The following is a 21,656-nucleotide window of genomic DNA, read 5'->3' as shown; positions in this document are numbered from 1 at the left end:
AATACCCTCATTTTACAGATGAGAACACTGTTCAGAGCAGTCAGAGAACTCACCTACTGTTCCCAAGCTAATAAGTGACCTGCTTGGCTTCGAACCTAGGTCCCTCACACCTAACCCTAAGCGTCCACTCTTCTCCCTAAACCAGCCATCACACCCTCTCAGAGGCTGGAGTTAGAGGTGAGCCCCAAGGAGTTGGTACCCTGTCCATAGGGCGCTGTGTGACAGTGGGTAACAGCCCACAGGCACACAGGTCAGGAGGGCACCAGAAGGGAGGCCTCAGGGACAGGTGGCGCTTGAGGAAGAGCTCCTGCTGGAAGGAGGGTGATGGTTAGGGTAGGTGGCGGTGTCGGAGGAAAGGCTGGCTGGTGGAATCTGGAGCTCAGAAGTCTGTGTATAGGGGGCTGCTGGGGGCCTCCTGGAGTCCAAGTTTAAAGGGAAATAAGGGAGCCTGTCTTGAAGCTGCATTTGCACAGTGACCCTATTGTATTTTGATTGCTGTGCACTCAGGCACTGTCTACCAGGCCAGATTGGTGCAGACCAGGGTTGGGAGGGACTGTGGAAAAGGGCCCCCAGTGTGAGTCGTGTCCCCAGATGGGCAGTAACAGGATGAAACCAAAAGAAAAGCGTGTATTTAAGCACTACCTTTGAGTCATTTGATGAGAACCTGGCATCTCGATCCACCCTCCCACCCAGTGAGGGGGCCTCAGGATCCCTGTTCTTCCAGCTAAGGAAACTGAGGCTGGAGGAAGTGACTCACCCCAGGCCTCACAGGCAACAAGAGGGGAGCCCTGCCCTCTGGGCACACTGTTCCCCGACATTGGGGAGACAGGAAGATGGCATCCTGCACAGTCACAGCCCAGCTGGGCCAAGGGGACATGCCCGGGAAAAGGTCACCCCAAAGTCACTGGGCCATTTCTAGCAGAGGAGGCACCTCCATGCCTGGACACCCCTGGGCCTTCCCAGGAAGAGAGGTTTCCGCCCTGAGCAAGACGGTGCACGTCCAAGGCCGGGCGGCCGTGCTGGGCCCCGGGCTGGTTCCCAGCACTCAGGGCGGCCGGGCCAAGCTGCTGACTCACCGTGCAGCCGCGGACAAGTCACTTCCCTCTGGGTGCCCAGCCTGGCCTTGCAAGTGGGCATCCTTGCAGCCTGCACCTGGGCCCTAGGGGCCTTCCCCTGAGAGCCGGCTGGCAGATGACTCGGGGGAGCAGGGAACACGTCATTTGAGAACAGACGTTCAGTGATGAACGAAACCCACATTTACTTATTTAGCTCCCCAGCATGTGGGATCTTAGTTCCTGGACCAGGGATCGAAACTACACCCCCTGCATTGGAAGCATAGAGTCTTAACCTCTGGACCACCGGGGAAGTCCCAGAACCCACACTGAGAAAGTGAACATGTGTCTCCTTATCTCTGTAGCAAGAAAGCCCCACACACTCCAGGCAATGGGAACATGCTCGGGAGAGGGTCCTGAGGTGGGATGGCTTCTGCATAGGGGCCCCGCTGAAGGCTGAGGTGCCCCAAAGATTGGGATTGTACACCTTTCCTCCTCAGTGTGACCGGCAGGTCAACTCTCTGGTCAAGGAAGTGGGTCCTCATTTACAGCAATTCAGGCTTCCTCAGCAAACTGTGGGGCATTTGTGGGGTTCCGTAACATGGGGATCGGAAACGTGACTTCTAGAAGAGCCCACAACAGAGTTCATCGCCTGTTCAGAGGCCTGCACTGCGGCAGAAATGTATGCAGGCTACATTTTCACTTTTTACAAAAGTTAATCTACAAAACAAGGTAATCCCAATATCCTAAAATAAAGTTTAAAAATACGTGGGTAAACACATACATAAACCTAGGGGGATAAAAGTCTAGAAGGACTACAACAAAAAATAATAAAATTTTTTAAAATTAGACCTGGGAAAGATAACTTACCAAGGGGCTAAATTTACTTCCAAAGAAAATTACATCCTTATTACTATAGAATTAGCAGCCAACTCCTTACTTTGAAGGCTGAGCACCACAGAGTTGATGCTTTTGAACTGTGGTGCTGGAGAAGACTCTTGAGAGTCCCTTGGACTGCAGGGAGATCCAACCAGTCCATCCTAAAGAAATCAACACTGAATATTCATTGGAAGGACTGCCGCTGAAGCTGAAGCTCTAATACTGTGGCCACCTGATGTGAAGAACTGACTCACTGGAAAAGACCCTGATGTTGGGAAAGATTGAGAGCAGGAGGAGAAAGGGATGACAGAGCATGAGATGGTTGGATGGCATCAGCGACTCAATAGACATGAGTTTGAACAAAATCTGGGAGATAGTGAGGGATAGGGAAGCCTAGCATGCTGCAGTCCATGGGGTCACAAACAGCTGGACACGACTGAGCAACTGAACAACAGCAACAGGAGTCATTAGAGTCGGCTGCTTGGATCAGCCCCACGGGGGTGGGAGAATAAGCTGTCCCAGAGTCTTTTGTATCAGGCCTTGGAAAGTCATGATATGTGTGTATATGTGGGCAATACGTATTTATGTATAAGTGACTATGTGCAATATATGTGTGTACAGGTGTATATGTGTCTGTAATACATATGCCTGTGTAATAAATGCATATGTGTGTGTAATACATGTATATGTATGAGTTTCTGTGATATATATCTGTATGTATCATCTCCCCACACGCAGCACCGATTTTCTTCCTGACCTGCTCCTGTGGGGACGTTACAAATAGCTTTCATTCCTGACAGATGGCCAAGGGTGGGGTAGAGACACAGACTAAAAGGTGGCAGACGGCCAGTGTAGAATTAAAATTTTCCAGTGATCATCAAAAGGTGATTGTGGGACTTCCCTGGTGGTACAGTGGATAAGAATCTGCCTGCCAGTGCAGGGGACAAAGGTTCGATCCCTGGATCAGGGGGATCCCACATGCTGAGGGGTGACAAAGCCCATCACACAATAACTGCAATAGTGCAACAGCAGTGAGCCTGCGCGCTGCAGCAGTGAGCCTGCGTGCTGCGACCAGTGAAGCCTGCGCTCTGCAGCAGGAGGGGCCAGCACAACGCGCAGCCCCCTGCACCCCAGCTACAGGAAGCCCCAACAGCAGCGAAGACCCAGCGCAGCCAAATTTAGAAAGAAGAGAGAGAGACTGCACCATGAATGTAAACCTCACCATCGATCATCTCCTGAGTTTCTATTTTTCATTACCGTAATCTGAAATCTCTTGACATAAGCGAGTACTGACCGATTTACAAGTAGAAAAACTGAGTCCCAGAGAAAAATGCGACTCATCTAAGATCAAACACTGAGCAGAGGGTGGACCAGAAGTGTTCGAGCCCTGAGCAGCTTCTATGGTCCAGCAGACGCTGACGGGGCACCTACTGTGTGCCTGGCATGGAGCAGGCCCCGTGGAATCAGAGATAAAGAAGATGCCTTTCCCAGATAAATCTGTTCCCAGACTAGTGGGAGGACACAGGCTGGAAAACAGATTGCATTATCACGTGCTCGGTGCCGCATGAGAGGCTGGTGGGAACATGCACGCACTCTCTGGGGACGCGGGCTGGGGGAGGTGGGTCGGATGGGTGGAGAGTGCGTGGAAGAGAGGAGAAACACCCGAGCTGTGTCCTGAGACCTTAGTAGGAGGCCACCAAGTGAAGATGTGGGAAGGGCATTTCAGACTGAGGGAACAGCCTAAGCAAAGGCATGGGGGACTGAGGAAACAAACCCCATTTGGAAATCTGCTGTGCCCAGAACACAGGGCGCGCTGTGGGCAGTGAGTCAGGGGAGAGGAGGCTGCCAGCTGGGTCGGGGCCTGAGCATCCCTCAGAGAGGTCCGGGCCTCACCTTGCTGGTGGTAGCAGGCAGGCAGAAGCTTGTCCCAAAGGGACATTTGCAGACGTTATGGGCCCCTCTGGCTGGCCTCAGGACCACAGTCAAGTGACTGTGGGGAGGCCCGGGAGTGAACAGCACTCGTGGACTTGGGAGGATGGAGTCCTGGAGTCCCCCTTAGCCACAGAGGGCCCAGTTGCAGCCCGTACTTGGTCCCGCCTGACGGGAGGGATGCTCCTGGGTATCAGGGTTACGTGAGGACCTACCAGGCTGGGCTCTGACAGCAGAGGCCTCTTGCCTCATCTTGTCAGGCCAAACACCCTCTGTGGATAGGTAGACGGATCAGGTGACTTGGGCAAGGTGAGGCAGAGTTCCAAGGAGGTGGTGCCAAGGCCTGGTGACACATAGAACTGGGGCCCAGCCAGGCGTCTGGGGGCCTTAGGCCGTGGCCTGGTGACAAGGCTGGGCGAGAGTGCAAGGCAGCTGAGGCAAGAAGGGATGATGAGGAGGGATGTGTTCAGGGCCTGAATGTGGGAGCCACACTCCCAGCACAGATGTGTGCAGCTCAGGGGGACCCCATCCAGGGACCCGCCATGACTGCCACCTCCCAAGAGACCACTCCCAGGCTGAGGTCGGGAGTAGAGAGGAGGGGAACAATTCCTCTTCTTGTTCCTTTTCACAGGTTCAGAGAACCAGGGTATTTTAGCCTCCAGAAACTCTCAAGTCCAGATTCCTAATTTACAGAGGCCCAGAGAGGGAAAGTAACTTGCCCAAGGTCACACAGCAGACAAGCGGCTGAGCCAGCTCTGCAGAGCATGAAATGGAAAGGCTTAGAAAACAGTTTTCCTTCCTTCACCCACCTCTCCTATCTACAGGCTTCCCACGACCAGGCGACCCCAGATCAGGGGACGGCACAGCCCAGGCAGCTCGCATGGCCCTGCGTCATCAGCCAGGCTGCGAGAAGACTAGCAGCCCAGGGAATTCCCCACCTTCTTCTCTGCCGCCCGCCAGCTGTTCAGGGTCAGCTGTGGTGGGTGGACTCTCACCCCAGGCACAGCCGAGAGACAGTCCATCCTCCGAGGCAGGAACCAGGGAGGGCACGTTTGTCTCCTGCTCCATCGGCGGGTTCCCCATCTCTGCTTATCAGCGACGGGACCTGACTCAGCCCTGCTTTGCCCCACCTGAGCATCAGCTCCACCTGTGAAAGGGTATAACCATACCTGCATCGGGATAGCTGCCGTGGTCACGGGAGACCCCAAATGCAGAAGCATTTGTAGACACTGCCCCCAAGGGTGAAGGGCAGATGCTGCCCACGTCTCCTCGTGCACGTGCCCACTAGGGTGTCCGCCAATGCACATGTTTTCTGCAAGGCAAGCGCATGTTCACCTGTGCTGGGCATTAAATTCTCCCTTTGTGCACTTTCATTAAAGTCTTTACCAAGAACTGGCTTCCTGATGAGGGTGGAGAGGGTGCCTTTATCTGGGGCCTGGGGAGCAGGTCTGGGCTTGAGTGAGGAGGTGCACCCCAGTTTGGGGGCAGAGTGCCCAGAGCAGGGGGCCTGTGAGAAAGCCAGCTGCTGGGTTGGCAGGGGGCAGCCTGCAGTACTGGTGGGGTCCCCATTGATGGCTGTGTGTCTGAGCAGCCCCCTACCCTCTCCAGGACTGGTGTCTCTGAGAAGCCCCCTCTCGCCTGTCTTGGGGTCCTAGGCATAATCCTTGCCCCCAACCTGGAGTCCCAGGTATCCTGGCTCCCAGGGAGGAGACTGAGCCCAGGGACAGGAAGATGGGAGCGAGACCAGAGAGGACATTCTCTAAGGGAGAAGAAAACAGAGCAGGGCAAGTCAGCTCAAGGAGACATTAACGAGCAGGCGCTGCCCCTCCAGGCCCTCCTTCCCTACCTCAGTGGGGATGGGCTGCTCTCTGAGAGCCAGCCCTTCTCAGGGGGGTGGTCACTGCCCATGCGGCTCCCCAGGTCCTGGGAGGAAGACCCTCTGCTCCTGTGTGGCTGCTGCTCCTCACCCTTCCAGTTAGAAGGGAGTAAGACTCAGAGAAGGTTGGGCTCTCACTCCAGCCACACAGCCCATTCGGGCAGAGCAGGGCAGCAGCTGGGGCCCAGGGCAGCCCTGGCCCCTCCCTCTGCGCCATCCTGGCATCAGGCCTGCCAAGCCCACCACTGTCCACCCTCTGCCCTCAGATGGCGGCCAGGTGGGAGGGGGCTGGTGTGTGGACTGACGCTGAAGAAATGGACCAGCTTTGCAGCCTGAACCCCAGGCACGAGATCTGACAAACACATAAAAAGATCAGCAGTCCCTGCCCTCCTTGGAGATGATTGACTTTGGAGCAGGAAGGCGTCCGTTCTCGGGGGACGTGGCCTCTGAGGCCCCAAGACAGGCCGGAGTCCCTGGGCCTGGAGCCTGAGTGCTCTGAAGGTGGGGACCTCTGGGCGTGCTGGCCCCAACCCCGTTTCCTGTGGCTGCTTCTGGATAGGGCGGGGGAGGAAGGCTCGGCCTGGGCTAGCTAATCTGGAGAAGTGATTTTCCTCCTCGGCCAGCCCCTCCCTGGGCAGGGCTCTGGGCTCGAAGGTAGCCTGGCTGTGGCTCCCAGGGAGGGGCCGGCTTATCAGGCAGGAAACACTGGGCTCAGGCCACATCCTCCTCCTCCTGGTCACAGTAGCTCCCAGGGGCAGGAAAACACTCGGCACCAGGCTGCTCCTCCGCCCTCTCCGGGCCCCTCCTGCAGGCCTCCGTCCTCCTCTCAGTCCCCCAACCACCAGGGAGGCAGATGGGCTGGGCTGTGATGGCCACTTCGGGGTTCTGCCCCGGCTTCCCTGTCCCTCTGCCAACCTTGAACCACCTACTACCTTTTTGGGCGCCTGCAGCCTGGTCACAGAGGGGGCAGAAGGGGGTGGCAGAAACACAACAAAGGGGCCCAGGTTCCCAGAGACATCCGGGTCCTTCTGTGCTCCCTTCCCCCATCCCAGAAGGGCCTGGGAGCCTAGGGCCATGTGCCCACCTCCCACCAGAGCGCACTGAGGCTCTCCCTTCCCAGGACACTCATCCCCAGCCCCCCTCTCCCGGGTCAGCACCCGGAGGATGCAGGAATCCAGGAAGCACCTTCTTGGGAAGTCTCCTGGGCATGCCCACTCACAGGCTCCTGCATTCCCTACCGGCTGCATTCCGAGGAACACTTGGTCCCATCACCTGTGTCCTTGTTGTGCCCCCCACCTCCGCTCAAGGCGGAGACCCCCGAGTCCAGCAGAGAGGTCACGGGAGGCGGAGTTCTCCCCCAGCCCTGTCCCAGCGAGCCTCCTGGGCCAGCACTGCTGAGGGTGACTGACCAGGCTGGGTCCTGAGGGGCGGGGACCCTCCTGGCCCCACCCCTTCACAGCTCCGCACTCAAGGCCCTTCACCAGTTTCTGCTCCAAGCTGCTCCCTTCAAGTGAATCCCTTGACCTCTCCTGGCCTCCAGTTCCTTTTTCATCAAATCTGGGGACTGACAACACGATAACAGTTCCTGGGGTTCCCTGGTGGTCCAGTGGATAAGAATCTGACTGCCAATGCAGGGAACACAGGTTCAATTCCTGGTCTAGGAAGAGCCCACATGCCAAGGAGCCTGTACACCAAGCTACTGAGCCTGTGCTCTACAACAGGAAAAGCCACCACAATGAGAAGCCTGTGCACCGTAAGAGAACAGTCCCCACGCTCTGCAACTAGAGCAAGCCTGTGTGCAGCATCAAAGACCCAGTGCAGCCAAAAGTACAGAAATAATAAATAAATAAAGCAAAAAAAAAATTCCTTCCAGCTCTGACCTCTGATTTTTTTCAAGGTCACAGAGTTGGGATGAGAATTCTTTCCAGTAAAAGTGTAACTGCTCTGTTTACATGAGGACAGCTCACTCGACTGATGGTCCACATCGGAACAAATCAATCTATCTTATTATACCCTGTCTTGCAGACCTTAAGGATGTTACACATGCTTTCCTGGACCTTCACAGCACCCTGAGATGTGGCAGCTGGTGCTTCTATTTTTTCAGGAAAGGGGATAAGGAAAAAGGAAGTCATAAGGCTTGTCAAAATTGGAGCGGAGGAGCTACACAGCTCTCTTGGGTTCTCTGATGTGATAAGGACAAGCCAGCATGCAAAGACACGTGTAGAGCACGTGGACACCTTGGGACACCCATCCTCGTGGCAGGACCCCCACCTGCGGAAGTCGACCACATCTCTCAGGTCCCATCAACAGAACCTCTAAGACACAATGGCCCTGAGGCCCCTGCTGCAAAGATATTTCACTCATCAGAATCCACTGATTTTTCCAGAATCTAGGGGCATATGTTCCTTGTTTTCAGGTTCCCCAATTTGTCCCAGAACTGTGCCTCCCCAAGGCCGCTTGGAAGGATGGAAGGTGAGTGACCAGCGAAAGGACAGTGAGCAGAACGAAGAGACTCCCATTTTGGCCCAGGTGTGACCCTCTAAGAGATGGCTACATCCGTGCCTACACGCAGAACATCCCAGAAGTGCCCACAGAGTCCTCTCCCAGTCTTGGGTGATCCCCTGCCTTCCTCGCTCATGGTTTGTATAACAGGGGGACCTTCCTTGTCACTCCCACCCTAATCCCATGTCCCTACGGTTCAAGGGAAGGCAGGCCTGAGAAGATCTGGAGGAAATCCAGGCTGCATCGGGGCCTCTACATGGTTCCATGATGAATAGGGGAAGAGCATGACCACCAGCCTCCAGGGGGAGGACCATTTGGGGACAAGGCCTGTTAATTTCTGCAGATGACATCAAGCGTACATGGATTTAAACTGAGCAAGAGGGATTTAGGCGAGGTACAAAAAGGTACAAAATAGAACTTTTTTAAAACTTGCCGGCTGCACTGTGCAGCATACGGGATCTTGTTCCCTGTCCAGCGATCAAATCCGCGCCTCCTAGAGTGGAAGCTCAGAGTCTTAACAAGTCAAGGATCTTCCTGGATTGCCAAGGAAGTCCTGAGAAAGAACTTTTTGATGATGGAACTCATTAGACTCTCTTAAGAGAGAAAAACCCCTTTCTGTAGAGGACTCAAATCAGTTAGAAACCCGTCTGAAGAAGAATGGCTGACTCAGTCCTCAGTAGAGACAGGGCAATGGACTCCATGACCCAGACTGTCTCTGTCAATCCCAGCTCGGTGCCAGACAAGGAAACGGAGGGCTCCTCTCTACAAGCCCCGCTCCCACATCGTGAGGTCTCAGTGTGATAAACTGACAAACACCCTGGCTCCAGGCTTTTTAATCTAGTACAAGCCTCCAGCTCTAAAAGTAATAAAAGTGGTTTAAAGAGATCTGAAGTAGACAACAGCTATTCTGTACACATGTATAAAGCTTTACAGTTTCTCACGAGCCCAGAAATTCACTATCTGTCCTGGATGAAAGAACAGGTCCAGAGATTAGCCCAAGCTACAGTCAAAATCCAGGGATGGGGGAGGTCACTCTTGCCCTGGTTCCCAGCTCTTTCCAGACCCTCTCCTGCTCCCTGGAGCTCTGAGTGCCCTGTGAATGCAGCCAGCTGCCCTGTGCCCTGGGGGACTCTGAGGACCAATTCGGTTCACACACTGACTGACAGAGGAAGCCTTTCTTCCGCAGAGTAAACTGATGCTTCAGGAAGCGTGTGCTGTCTACTGTGGTGACCGAGGAGAGGAACACCTCCCAGTGTGTCAGTGAAGCCGGCGGGAAGCTCATAACTGGTCCTCAGGAAGACGAGCTGCCATGACAGGGGAAGACTACTGAGCATGGGCAGATTGGAGTCAGGTAGAAACTGTCCTCAGGAGCCTGCCTTCTTCCTGGTAGGAAAGAGTTCATTCTGGGGATTGATTGCATGGAGTCATTTTGTGCCTCGATGAAAAGCTGTAAACTTACTCACAGCTTAGACCTGCGATACCTGACTGTGAATCTAGCCAAGGACAGGAACAAGTAAACGTTCACTGCTATGCTATTTATAACGGCAAAAAAATGAAAACGGAACAACTTAGTTATCTAGCACCAAGTAAATTAAGCCACACTCATGCACTGAAGTACTGTGTTGTCATCAAAAGTGATAAACCTAAAGACAGCTATCAATGTGGCAAAATTTCCATAATAGGATGTTGGAAGGATAAAACCAAACACCAATGGTATCTCCATCTTGAACGCATGAATACAGGACTGGGGAGTTGAGTATACAAAAATGAACCAGTTATGTCAAGGTCATGGAGTGTGTAATTTTTCTTTTTTTCTAATATGTTTTTCATGTTGATTTTTCAGTTGCCCTTTTCAACACTCTTAGCAGAAAAAGTTTAAGGACATAAGAAAATGTCTATTTAATATTAGTGACTAAAAATGCCTATCATAAAATACACGTGTCTCTATAGAGCTAGACAAACAAAAAAGGACTGGTCTGAATAAACAAAATACACTGATGTGTACAAAAAAAATCACCAGTAATGTTGCTAAGTTGTTGACAATAGATGACTTATTTTTTTCCCTATGATGTTACTTTTTCTTAAACTTTCTACAAAGACTATGTTTCTCTTGAAAATTAAAATATCAGTAGACTATAGCTGCTGCTGCTGCTAAGTCGCTTCAGTCATGTCCGACTCTGTGCGACCCCATAGACAGCAGCCCACCAGGCTCCCCCGTCCCTGGGACTCTCCAGGCAAGAACACTAGATGGGTGGTAAATGGTTAAGTGGGTGGATGGATGGGCAGAAAGATGAAGTAAGTGAATAGGTGGGTGGGCTCAGTGGATGGCTAGATGATAACAGATAAATATTCCGTTCCCTTCCTTCCACCCAAATCCCTTTCACTAGGACGAAATCAACAGCAAAGGCTTTTCAGAAGGAAAGGTAGGAAGTTACAAATGCTACCAGTCATCTGCCCTCAGCGCTGTTCTGGTACTGCAGGATGAGACGGCAGAGGAGATGCTGGGGCCCTCTGTGACCACCTCCTGACCAGTTTACTCCTGCAACAGGGGAGGCTGTATGGCCAAGGCTGCCTCACAGTCCGTCTCAGAGCCCCGAGAACGGCACACACACGGGCTCCAGGGTCTGGGTTTCCAGAGCGATGAATGAGGAGATTAGGGACCCAGAAGATCTCAGGTCTTCAGCACCAGGACTCACTGGAACACCTACAGGACTTCTCAGATGTTTACCTTATTCATCCACTTACTTGTTGAGCAGCTACTATGTATCTGCCCTGCTGGGGAAGACTCACACAAAAGGATGACACCAACACCAGCTGTAAGTGCTAGATCCCATCAGGTCCCGCTGGAGCTCAGAGAGGAGAGTGACCCACCCCCCGGCCAGCAGGAGTGCGAGGGTCTGAGCTGGATTTGGACAATGGGTCGGGTGTCATCAGACAGGCCATGAGAGTGAGGGTCTCCCTGGTCAGGGAATAGAGCTGGGAACAGCACAGAAGCCTGGGGAAAGAAAGCATTTTCAGAGAACAATAGGCTTTCCGGGCCGTGGGTACACTGTGGGGAAGGGGCAGCGGGTGGGGGCTGGCCCCTGCGAACTCAGTACCAGGGCCCCTCCCCGGATCCATGAACCTCGCGGGGCCCCTGGGGACCCTGTGTGCCATGGGCGACGCACAGGCACTGAAGGGCCGTAAGGAAGTGTGATGTGGTGACATTCGTGTTTCAGGAAAACAACCCATAAAACAGTGCACAGGCATCAATTCTCATCAGCCAAAGCCAAAAGTACGCTTGTCCCAGGAGGGGCAGGCAGGAGAGCTGGGTACCTGGGAGGGGCGGCTAAAACTCTGAAATACCCCTGGCTTCCGGGCATGACCGTTTCACGCACAGCTGAGCAGAAGTGAGAAAGCACCCTGTCACCGGTCGGTTTCCTGCCCTCCCGAAGGCGGGGGACGCCACCCTCGCCCCCACAGTGTGGCCTGGAATGAAGCACGCCCCTCTGGCACCATCCAGGGCCGGACACTGACACTGACACATAGCAACGGCCAGTGGACGTTGCAGGACAAGCTCTCCTGCCAGGTGCTGATGCTGCAGGCGGCCACTGTCGGCTGGCCACGGTGGTGGGCCTAGGCAGCAAGGAATTCGGGTGTCATCTAATGCTAGCCTTGTCATTTCCCCTTTGTCCATCCTTTTCCCCTGGGATGTGAGAGGGAAAAATGGGCTGGATGTAATCCTATGTCTGGTGAGTTTCTATAAAAGGCATGAGCCTTCTAACTGGGAGACTGTCAATGCCAGCAAATGTATTTGACAAAGCGCTGAAACCCCAGCCTCCACCAGCTGAGTAAGGTGACTCCAGGGTGCCACCTCCCTCCCTGGGCCTCAGTGTTCCTGACTGTGCAATGGGGTGGAGTGATGACTGGCCCCATCTGGGGCTGGGAATGAGAAACAGACCATAAAACTTGCTGTAAAACTCCCTACATCTATAAAGTGCTATTAAAGTAATGACGAGAGATTACGATCCAATTTGCAGAAAGAACGTCTGCCCAATCGGACCCTCCCAAGACCTACTCCTTGGCCCAGAGGCCCTGGAAGAACACAGGGCTTCTATTGACATGAACAAGTTACAACGGCTCTCCCACAGAGAGAGCCAGATGCAGTGAATGGCCCGGGGACTGAGGAATCATCACTTCTTTCCGGACACTGTTTGGCTGGGATTTTCATCCTAAACCTTAACAAGATATTGCATCCTTTAATTACCCACCCTTGTGCTGCCCTGTTTTCTCTGCAACATTCCAGGGAGCTTTGAGAGCACGTGATCCTTGTAAGACCACATCCCTAGATGCATAGGAAAGAAGACAATCTAAATAGTCTTCAAAAGATGATTTCAAAAGGAAGGGGAAAATGGAGTTTCCCCTTAAGGAAGCGAATACTGGGCCCCTCTTCCCATCTTGAGACAGTCTGACAACCACTGCATTCCACTTTACAAGTGTGAAGTCATCCTTTCCGAGGAGAAAACTGTTTTGCAACTAGGCTATGAATTTGTCTTTTCTTTCAATATCAAGAAGAATGACACTGTTTCTAAGGTGTAAAATTAGGCTTTATCTCTTTACCATAATTCATAAAATCAACCAATCAACCACTCCAACAAGATAACTTTTTTAAAATAAAAAAGATGATGGAGAGAACCTTTTGACCAACAGCAGAAGGAGAACTGGCATAATATCTACACCTCACTTGAAAAGTTTTTCCTTCACCAAACTGTATTTCAAATGATAGAATGGTCGCGGTACAAAAATGTTTATTTAAATTAAATATTTTAGGCAAACCAATATCTACAACCATTCCAAAGCATATATAGTTCCTACAGAAAATGGAACAGTTTAGCTTAATGTCTGTGATACTGTTTTATAAGATTATTAATACACATTCTGGACTGCACCAATCATATTGTCCATGGTTTACTATTTATTACCAAAAGTCACATACAGTAATAGTATAAAGATTAATCATATCTTATAAGTGATTTTACAAGAGAATTCCTTGGAAGGAAAAAAAAAAGGATCTTTCAACAATATAAAATATAAAGTGAAAATAATAGGAGAATATATAAAAACACTTACATATGTCATACAGGCAATAAAATGCTGAAATCATAAGACAACTGTCTTTTATATCTGATAGGTATGTTCCTTCAACGGAGACTTGGAGGAAGGATGGAAATGTTTTTGGGATGGGGTCAGGGGTCAGAAATATTTTCTGAATCACAGTGCGTTTCTATTCTTTGGGCAGTAAGTATAATAAAGGGAAGTTGCTTTGATGTGTTGGCTGAAGATGTTACCTGAGGAACCAGAGGCTGGTGAGGAGAACGAATTCCCATTCTGCCATAGGAATCACGCCTGGGATTTTTAAGTCAAGGGATCTTTGAATCAGTAGCCAATTCAGGGGTGGAGAAAGAACAGAAAAGAAGAGAAAAAAAAAAGTCCAGGAGAGGAAGATGGAGACAGAGGAAAGGAAGATCTTTTTGCAGCTGCAGAAGGGAGAGCATGGTGAAATTTTGCTCAAGATATCAGCACATTCAGATTGGAAGAAACTGACGCTATGGTGCTGAAACTCTTTCCAGCTCCCTGCTCTTTGGGTCATTAGGAACGGAAGGCTGACAAGAAGTTGACAAGGTCAGCAAACTGTATCTGATTCTTGCTGAGCATGAACGTGTGTATGTTGTGTGTGTCTCATACACACTGTAAATATTCAGGCGTGTATTTTCTTTTGAAATGTATGAAAGTGAAAAGAAAATGAAAGTCGTTCAGTCCTGTCTGACTCTTTGCAACCCCATGGACTCTCCAGGCCAGAAACTGGAGTGGGTAGCCTTTCCCTTCTCCAGGGGATCTTCCCAACCCAGGGATCGAACCCAGGTCTCCCGCATTGCAGGTGGATTCTTTACCAGCTGAGCCACAAGGGAAGCCCCAAAACACTGGAGTGGGTAGACAATCCCTTCTCCAGCAGATCTTCCTGACCCAGGAATTAAACCACGGTCTCCTGCATTGCAGGCAGATTCTTTACCAACTGAGCTATCAAAGAACTTATCTTAAAAATTAAAAAAAGTATGTTTTTTTAAAAAGCAGCTTGAATTCAATTTCGTTGTCAGTGATGCAGTTAACCCCCGGCGTTAATTCCCCAAGTCACGATGAGTGTTTTTTTCATAAAGGGTCCTTTTGGAAGACTAGAATCTTTCATTTTGGAAGATGGTGACCAAGTGCAGCAGCCTGGCGTCCTTTGGCAGTGCACGGAATCCTCACCAGGTTGCACGTGAATGAGTTCACTGAACTTCAGCCTCCTTTGGAGAGAATCCTAAATCGGAAAACCCTGGAGCGGAGGGTACCTAAGATACGGAGTCTGTCCCTCACTCCGCAGATGGGGGGATGGGCTGGAAGGGGAGGCGAGGGGAGTCAGGTCTCCCTAGCCCCCCGGAGGCAGAACTGGGATAGGACCGCCAGTCCCCCGAATCATAGCCCAGGGCTCTCCTCACCTGGAAGACCAAAGGTCAGGACGGCAGGACCCCTGCGGCTGTGTCAGAAGCGGCAGGGATGCGAATGTTGCTGGGCTTTTCCCGAATTTGTTTCCGGACTGAAGACTGGGAGGAGAGGTCAGTGAAACCTCTACCGGGAAACAGCGTCCTCAGCAACGACCGCGCCTGATTCCCAGGGTGGAGCCAGTGGAAAGTCTTTTGAAGGAATGTACCCGGAACGCCGGCCGCGGGGGGCGGGGCGGGGGAGGGCCCCGGGGCCGCAGAGCCGGGCGGCGGCGGCGCGAGGAGGTGCGCGCCCACCCCGGGCCGCTGCGCGCAGCGCGGCGAGGACCCGCGGCGGCGAGGCCGGGCCGGACGGGCCGCGCGGGCTCTACGACACGCTGTAGCTGTTGTAGTACGTGGCCGTGGCGTCAGCCAGCACGGAAATGAGGCTGGTCTCTGTGGGGCCCGTCGGGGTCAGCTGAGAGACCGCGCCCTGCCCGCTGAGGGCCCCGGCGGCAGAGTCTGGGTGGCCAGGAGTGTTCAAGTACTGGTCGAATTCATTGCGATCCATGTCCCCCAGGAGTTCCACCTGGCTCAGCTGATCCAGGGCGTCGAAGCCGGGATGCTCGGGAGGCGGGGAGAGCTGGCCCAGGTGGGCGTGCAGGTTGGAGTGGAGAGGCGGGTAGGCGGCCTGGGAGTAATAGGCCGGAGACGGGGGACAGCCAGGCACGGCGGACATCATAGAGACGCCCGAGGACTGACCGAGGGCCAGGGAGCCCAGCGGGTGGCCGCAGTGGAGGGGGTTGGGGGCGTACTCCGGGGAGTAGGGGGGCCCGGGCAGGTGGGCGATGCGGCGGGAGTGCGCATGGTCCTCCTGGCATGGGGAGGAGAAGAAGGTCTGCTCCGGCTCCAGCACGTCCAAGGGTGACATCTCCGGCGGGGTGGGCAGCCCGTAGGGATACGCGTCCACGCTGCCCGGGGTGCCGCCGCCGCCGCCGCCGCCGCCGGCCGGGCCGTCGTGGAAGCAGCCCCGCAGGCCAGGCGGCGCGGAGCCCGGAGAGTACTCACCCCGGTCCTCCTTCTCCGCCGGCGCCCCGCGGCCGCCGGCCCGCCTCTCGGGCAGGGCGTTCTGGTCGCGGGAGAGCGAGCTGAGCAGGAAGCCGGGGTCCACGCGCTTGCACAGGCGCTTGGCCTGCTTCTTCCTGCGCGGCCGGTACTTGTAGTTGGGGTAGTCCTGCATGTGCTGCAGGCGCAGCCGCTCCGCCTCGTCCACGTAGGGCCTCTTCTGGGACAGCGTCAGCGCCTTCCACGACTTTCCTGCTCACACAAGTCAGACAAGGCCGCCGTCAGCCTCTGCGCGGCTCGGCTGGGGCGCCCGGTGCACCGGTCTCGACTGGGCCGCCGAGCATCGCGCGCGCCTGCTGCCTCGGGTCCCCTGTCCCTGCCCCCACCCCAGTGCCCCCTCTTCACACAAGGCGCCCCGCGCTCCGCACCCTCTTCTCAGCCCACATCCTGCCAAGCCAACCTCTCCCACTTACATGCTCCAAGGCACTCGTGCAAAAGACACACACACACACACAATCATGGCACCTCTCCTATCAAGGCCACCAGACAACAGGAATGTATAAACAGTGTGAGATTCTCAGTGGAGGGTCCACCTAACCCAGTGTCACCCACCGGCCAAAAATATGTAGACTACAACATTGATTTAGGCTCCCTTTTACCCTCTGAGGGTCAGTTCTTATCATTTGTGCATCCTAATGAAAACTCTGCCTTCCCAGGTTATCGCTGCCCTTCAGGAAGTGACACTACGTTATTTATTTGTGGCATACATCTATCACAGGCTTTCTTGTGAGGGAACTCAGGATCAGTCAACAGCTTCACAGATGGAGGTAAATTACAAGATGTAAATTACAGGATCTCACTTATGGCAACAGAGGATTAGCCCTTATATCTGAAGGTCAAACAGAGCCTTCATGCCACACACACACACACACATACACACATATGCAGGTGCACACACACGAGCTATGGCTTCTAACTGTCTACGGTGACCATGGGAGAGGGCACCTTCTCAGTCACTGACTCTCCATACAGAAGTAAACCCTTACCTTCCCTGGATCTTTGTTTTCCCTGCGGTAAAGAATATACTGTGACGCTCCCCAAACTCTCTTCTGAAGAAGCAGCCCACACTTGTGCTCCACTGGTGCACAAATGCTGCTCTCATGTGTGTTTTCTGTTCAGCCTTTCCACTTGTGTGTTATTGCGCAGATTACTTTAGTGTCTCTTTCTTTCTTAAAGCACATTGTCCATCCCGCTGCAGGTTTTCTAAAGGTCACTTCTGGACACCTTATATGGTTACCTCCTAGGGTAGGCTTGGGAACTTAAGTTCCCTTATGACTCTACTGTATCCTGCAGTTTGAGACAAACTAGCCCAGAGGGCAGCCCCCTGCCCCAAATCTTGGAAGGAAAGGGGCCACATCTCCCACCCAGAGCACTTGGCACAGGGCCAAGTCCAGAGCATGGTGTGTGACTGCCCTTCATGGGGGGTGCTGGCTGGCCCTGGGTGTCAGGTACACAGAGGGGACTGGTGATTATCCAGTACCGTTTGGATGAAAGTATATAACACTATTCCAGTGAAGCTGTCGATTCATACAATTAGCTCTCACTTGAAAGGACAACTTTAAAAGTGTCAGGAACTCCAATTTTAGTATATGTGCTGCCGAAGCAAGCACTGTCAGGAACTCCACATTTGGAGTTGGCCATTAGTTTCCAGCCTGTGGTTAAGGCCACAAGTTGTGGCAAGAGCCCAAGACCCAGACACACCCACACCCTGACTGTGGACCGAATATAAAATGTGACTCAAAGTTTCTGAGTGTACCAAGATATTGTAGTATTGTAGTATAAAATATAGGTTCATTTTAAAAACCACTAAATGTATAACTGTCTTTACCTGCTTTCTCATTCATAGCATACATGAGTGCTGCTGTGTGACGTTTTTAGAGTCGAAGACTGGAGAGCTAATAATCAAAAAAGTCTGCGCTCTCGCATTCAGCCCTTTCCTTTTCCTAAGTCAGAAAGGAAAGGGCTGGGCAAGATCATGGGCTTGGGATGGAAATAGATCATCCTGCTGCCCCCTCCCCTTCAGCAGGTGTAGAAAATCCACATTTTTCAAAGCAACACTATTTCTGTTTCCTTTGCCTAGTGCCAGGGGCTGGGTGGTTAAGCAGGAAGGAATCCACATCTTTCCTGAAAAATGCACTGTAATCTCTAGAAGCCTAAGTGCCAACTGCCAATAGGAACCAGCTCACAGGAGGCATTTGTCACCCAAGTCCCTTCGCCTGTCCTTTCCCTGGGAGCAGGCAGCCCCAATCCTGCAAGGCTCTCCAACCTGAGTTCTCCCACCCTTGGCTGGACCTGCTCTATCCTCGTCACAAGAGCTGTGCTTGGGCAACAGGCATAGCACCTGGGTCACACCAAAAAATACATTTAGGGGCTCACCAAAAAAAGTGTTTTCATTGCTTTAGAAATCTCAAAAAATATATAAACTTTCTACTTGAAGAAACTGTTTATTATTGTATATCTTAATATATTTGTCTTTACGCCAACATAGTATAAAATATGATTTTAAGTATTTTTTATCTGGGACAGGGCTCACTAAGACACACTGGCCCACTAACTTGTCCTGGGAACAGCTAGCCATGGGGCTGGGCAGAGGGTGGGAGGCTCTTTAAAACCAGCACTCTATCAGCTGCTTTGAAAGGGCAATCAAACTGCAAGAGGATCCTTTCTGCCAGAGGGCCTGTGGCTTTAGACAGCACAAAGAAGGGTGTCAGGCCTCATTCCACCCATCTGGTGAAGGAGTCCCAAGCTCCAGCGGAAAAAGGAAAAAGAAAAGGCTCCAAGCTGGGCCGGGTGGGGTTGCTGGGGGCAGGGCCAGCCTCGGGTGACCACACACTGTTCTTTTTCACAGGGCCTGGCGCCTGCTGGGCACACAAAGTGCTTTGAAAGGTTCCCATCCGTCAAAATGAATGAAAACTACCACGAAGGGCAAAGAGGTTAGGCGTTGGCTGGAGCTGATATAGTGCCCAGCTTCTGACAGTGCAGAGAGAAGAACCCCCCGACCTCCAGAACATCCTTTCTCTATTGGCCTGACTTGTCCCCAGTCCTGCGTCAGGGGTTGGGTCCGCAGGGCAGCCCTGGGGAATCAGCCGGGTTCTTGGACATACCCGCACTGGCCGTCCTAAGCATCCGAATCAAATTTTCTACACCCCTGCGACTGAGAAAGAGGCTCGAATTAAGTCCATTTTGCTGTTGGTTTGATGATTAAGTTAACGCAGGAATGCGCCACCGCAAGGTCTCTCTCCACGAATATTCGTTAATGAGAGGTACGACCTCCTCCTGTGATTGTGCCCGTGGCGAAGTTCAGCGGATGATGGGTTTTCCTGCTCCCTTACGACCTGGCCGAGCGCGCGAGGATCTCCCTAGCCGAGGCCCCGCACCACGCCGCGGCTCTGACCCACCCGCGCCCCAGGGTCCCTAACTCGGCTCCAGTCCCTTCCAGTGGGCCTCCCCGGCCACCCCGGCGGGCCGTGCCGGTTCACTCTGGGCCTGATCCACGCGACCCTGCTCGGAATCCCAGTCCCCGCGCGCACACCCACGCTCGCCCAGATGCCCAACCTCGCGGGCACGGTGCGCAGACCGGTGCGTGCCCCACGCCGAGTCTGTCCCACTCCCGCCCCGCGCGCCCTCACTGCACCCGCCCGGCCTCCAGCCGCCAGACCCCCGCCCGCCGACTCTGGGCCGCGCCCCGCCCGCTCACTCACCCAGCATCTTGCTGAGCTCGGCGTTGTGCAGGTCCGGGTTCTGCACCGCCAGACGTTTCCTCTCGTCCTTGGCCCACACCATGAAGGCGTTCATGGGCCGCCGGATACGGCTCTCCGAGCCCTTGTCCCCCGGCGGGCGGGGGGCGGCCGGCGGCGACAGCCCGTCCGACAGCTCGGCTTCCAGGGCCGGGCACTCGAGACCCTCGGGCCACGGGTAAGTTTCTAGCAGCGAGGCCATGGCCGCACGGGGGTCGCCTCGCTTCGCGTCGTCGGGCCGGCGCTGACCTGGCCCTCGCACCGGTTGGGGCGTCCAACTTGGCCGGCAGCCGCGGCCCGGCCCCTTATTTATCAGCTTCGGGAGGCCGCGTCCTCCAATGACTCTCGAAGGCGGCGCGGCCCCTCCCTCCTTCGCGGCGCGGGCCCCCTCCCTGCGTCCCGGGCCGCCGCGTCCCCGCTCCGACCTGCGGGGAGGAGAGGCGGGAGGCGGGCCGCTTCCCCCCCGTGCGCCCGCCCCCGGCCCGCCCTCCGCCTCCCAGGTCGTTCCCGGGGATCAGTGCCCCGAAACCCCGGGGCCGCCCCTCGGCCCGCCAGCTCCCAGCGCAGGTGTCTCCAGCCGGGAGGCGGTGATCACCCCCGGTGATCGCGGGGCCCGGGGGCGGGAGCCGGACTCCAGCGCCTCGGCCCGACTGGCCGCGGCCTCCCGGGGCCAGGTTTCGCCGGCTCCTCCCGTGCGTGGAATCCTACGAAGAATAGAAGCCAAACAGGTTTCGCTGGGAATGGCTGGGCACGAGTGACTTTTGGCCGTGACACCCGGCCTGTGAACTCTTCTTGATAGAACACACTTCGTGCTTTTGTAAATGACCTGGGCGGCGACAATCTCGCCCCCGACCCCCAGCCAACTTGGGCAGCCAGAGAGGCTGGAGGCGGGGCTGGATCCCGTTTCGGGCTCTCCGTGGCACCCGCTGGAGGGTCCCCTCGACGCTCAGCAGCTCCCTGGCTCTTCAGAGAGCACGCCTGCGGCCTCAGTTCTCATTCACCCTGGCCTCTGACGTCTCTCTTTTCACACCTTTACCCCCACCCCACCCGGGTCTCTGGCGTCCCAGCCTCCAGCTCCCTCGCCTCCAGCCTTTCTCTCGCGAAGTTCCCTTTTCCTGTCTTCTCTGTTCTCTGCCGACCATCAGTCCTGCTTCTCAGAGCAGTCCTTCTGTCCCTCCACCCCTGCCGTCTGACAATCCTAGGCTTTGGCAAACCCGGGCTCCCCGAGTTCCCCTCCTCCTGACACTGCCCTCCCACCCCCACCCTAGACCAGACTGGGCCTGCCCTCCACTGGAAGGCTTGCGGGCTGGAAGCTCAGGGCCCTCCGCGGGGCATGCGAAGCCCTGCTCAGAGGACAGCTCCTCATCCGCCTTCATCGTGTGAATAGGGCTGTTGCTCACTTGAGCGCCAGCACACAGTAGGCGATCAGGAAAGGCCGAATAAGTGGATGAATAAATGAGAGAGCGGATATGGCTTAGACACACGCTACTAAAGAAAAGAGGGAAGTCATGAGGAATCCGATCCTGGAATCCGATCCACCGTGTATTTACTGAGCAGCCATCCCCGTGAGGGCTCCGCAGAGGTGACCCTGAAAGGGCTGGCCTGGGGAGAGAGGACGTGGGTTAGGGTCTGGAGGCAGGACCGGTCTTCAGTGCTGGGTTACTTAATGCATGGCTCAGGGCTCTTCTCCCAGTACGAAATGGGGAGGAGGATAAGACTGACCTCATAGGGCTGTGTGTGAAAGCTCAAACTCCATACATACATGACGGTTGATAATGTAACTGTTCACATGCAGCCGGTCAATTCTAAGCCTGGACTTCAGGGTCCCTGAGTGCAGTGATTGAGTTCACAGGTGTCTCTGTGGGCAACATACCCTCCGGAAGCGGGGCCAGGGCTAAGACCTGGTAAGTGGATGGAAAAATGCAACTTCTCAAGTCCCACTTTCAACCTACAGCGCCCTGGGCTTTACACGTAAAATAGATCGCCTAGTTTTCCTACCTCCTCCAGCCGGGACCGAGGCAGCACCCTAGGCTCAAGCTCTCCACCCACAGCTCTCGCG

The 21,656-nt window shown here is 54.2% G+C and overlaps 1 protein-coding gene across 4 annotated transcripts in view; it reads right to left on the bottom strand.

Moving 5' to 3' along the window:
* SOX7 (SRY-box transcription factor 7) overlaps window positions 1-19,987 on the bottom strand; it is a 44,302-nt gene extending 24,315 nt beyond the window's left edge. For 2 of the 4 annotated variants that reach the window (XR_016037793.1, XR_008686214.2), the window contains exons 1-2: window positions 19,562-19,987; window positions 14,754-16,052 (exon numbers count right to left, since the gene is read on the bottom strand). Coding sequence is in view for 1 of the 4 variants with exons in the window: in XM_055428050.2 (XP_055284025.2) it covers window positions 15,124-16,052; window positions 19,562-19,799 (1,167 nt within the window). In the remaining 3 variants the exon portion in view is untranslated. Of the gene's footprint in view, window positions 1-13,008; window positions 16,053-19,561 lie in introns of those variants that run through there. The other 2 variants (XR_008686213.2, XM_055428050.2) reach the window with 2 other exon arrangements.
* Between the last annotated feature and the right edge of the window lie 1,669 nt (window positions 19,988-21,656).

Source organism: Moschus berezovskii, chromosome 7, assembly GCF_049115385.1.
Source record: "Moschus berezovskii isolate FMDL1 chromosome 7, NW_MosBer_1.0, whole genome shotgun sequence".
NCBI lineage: Eukaryota > Metazoa > Chordata > Mammalia > Artiodactyla > Moschidae > Moschus > Moschus berezovskii.
Note: the sequence above shows the minus strand (reverse complement) of the source record. Positions and strands in the feature narration are given on the sequence as shown.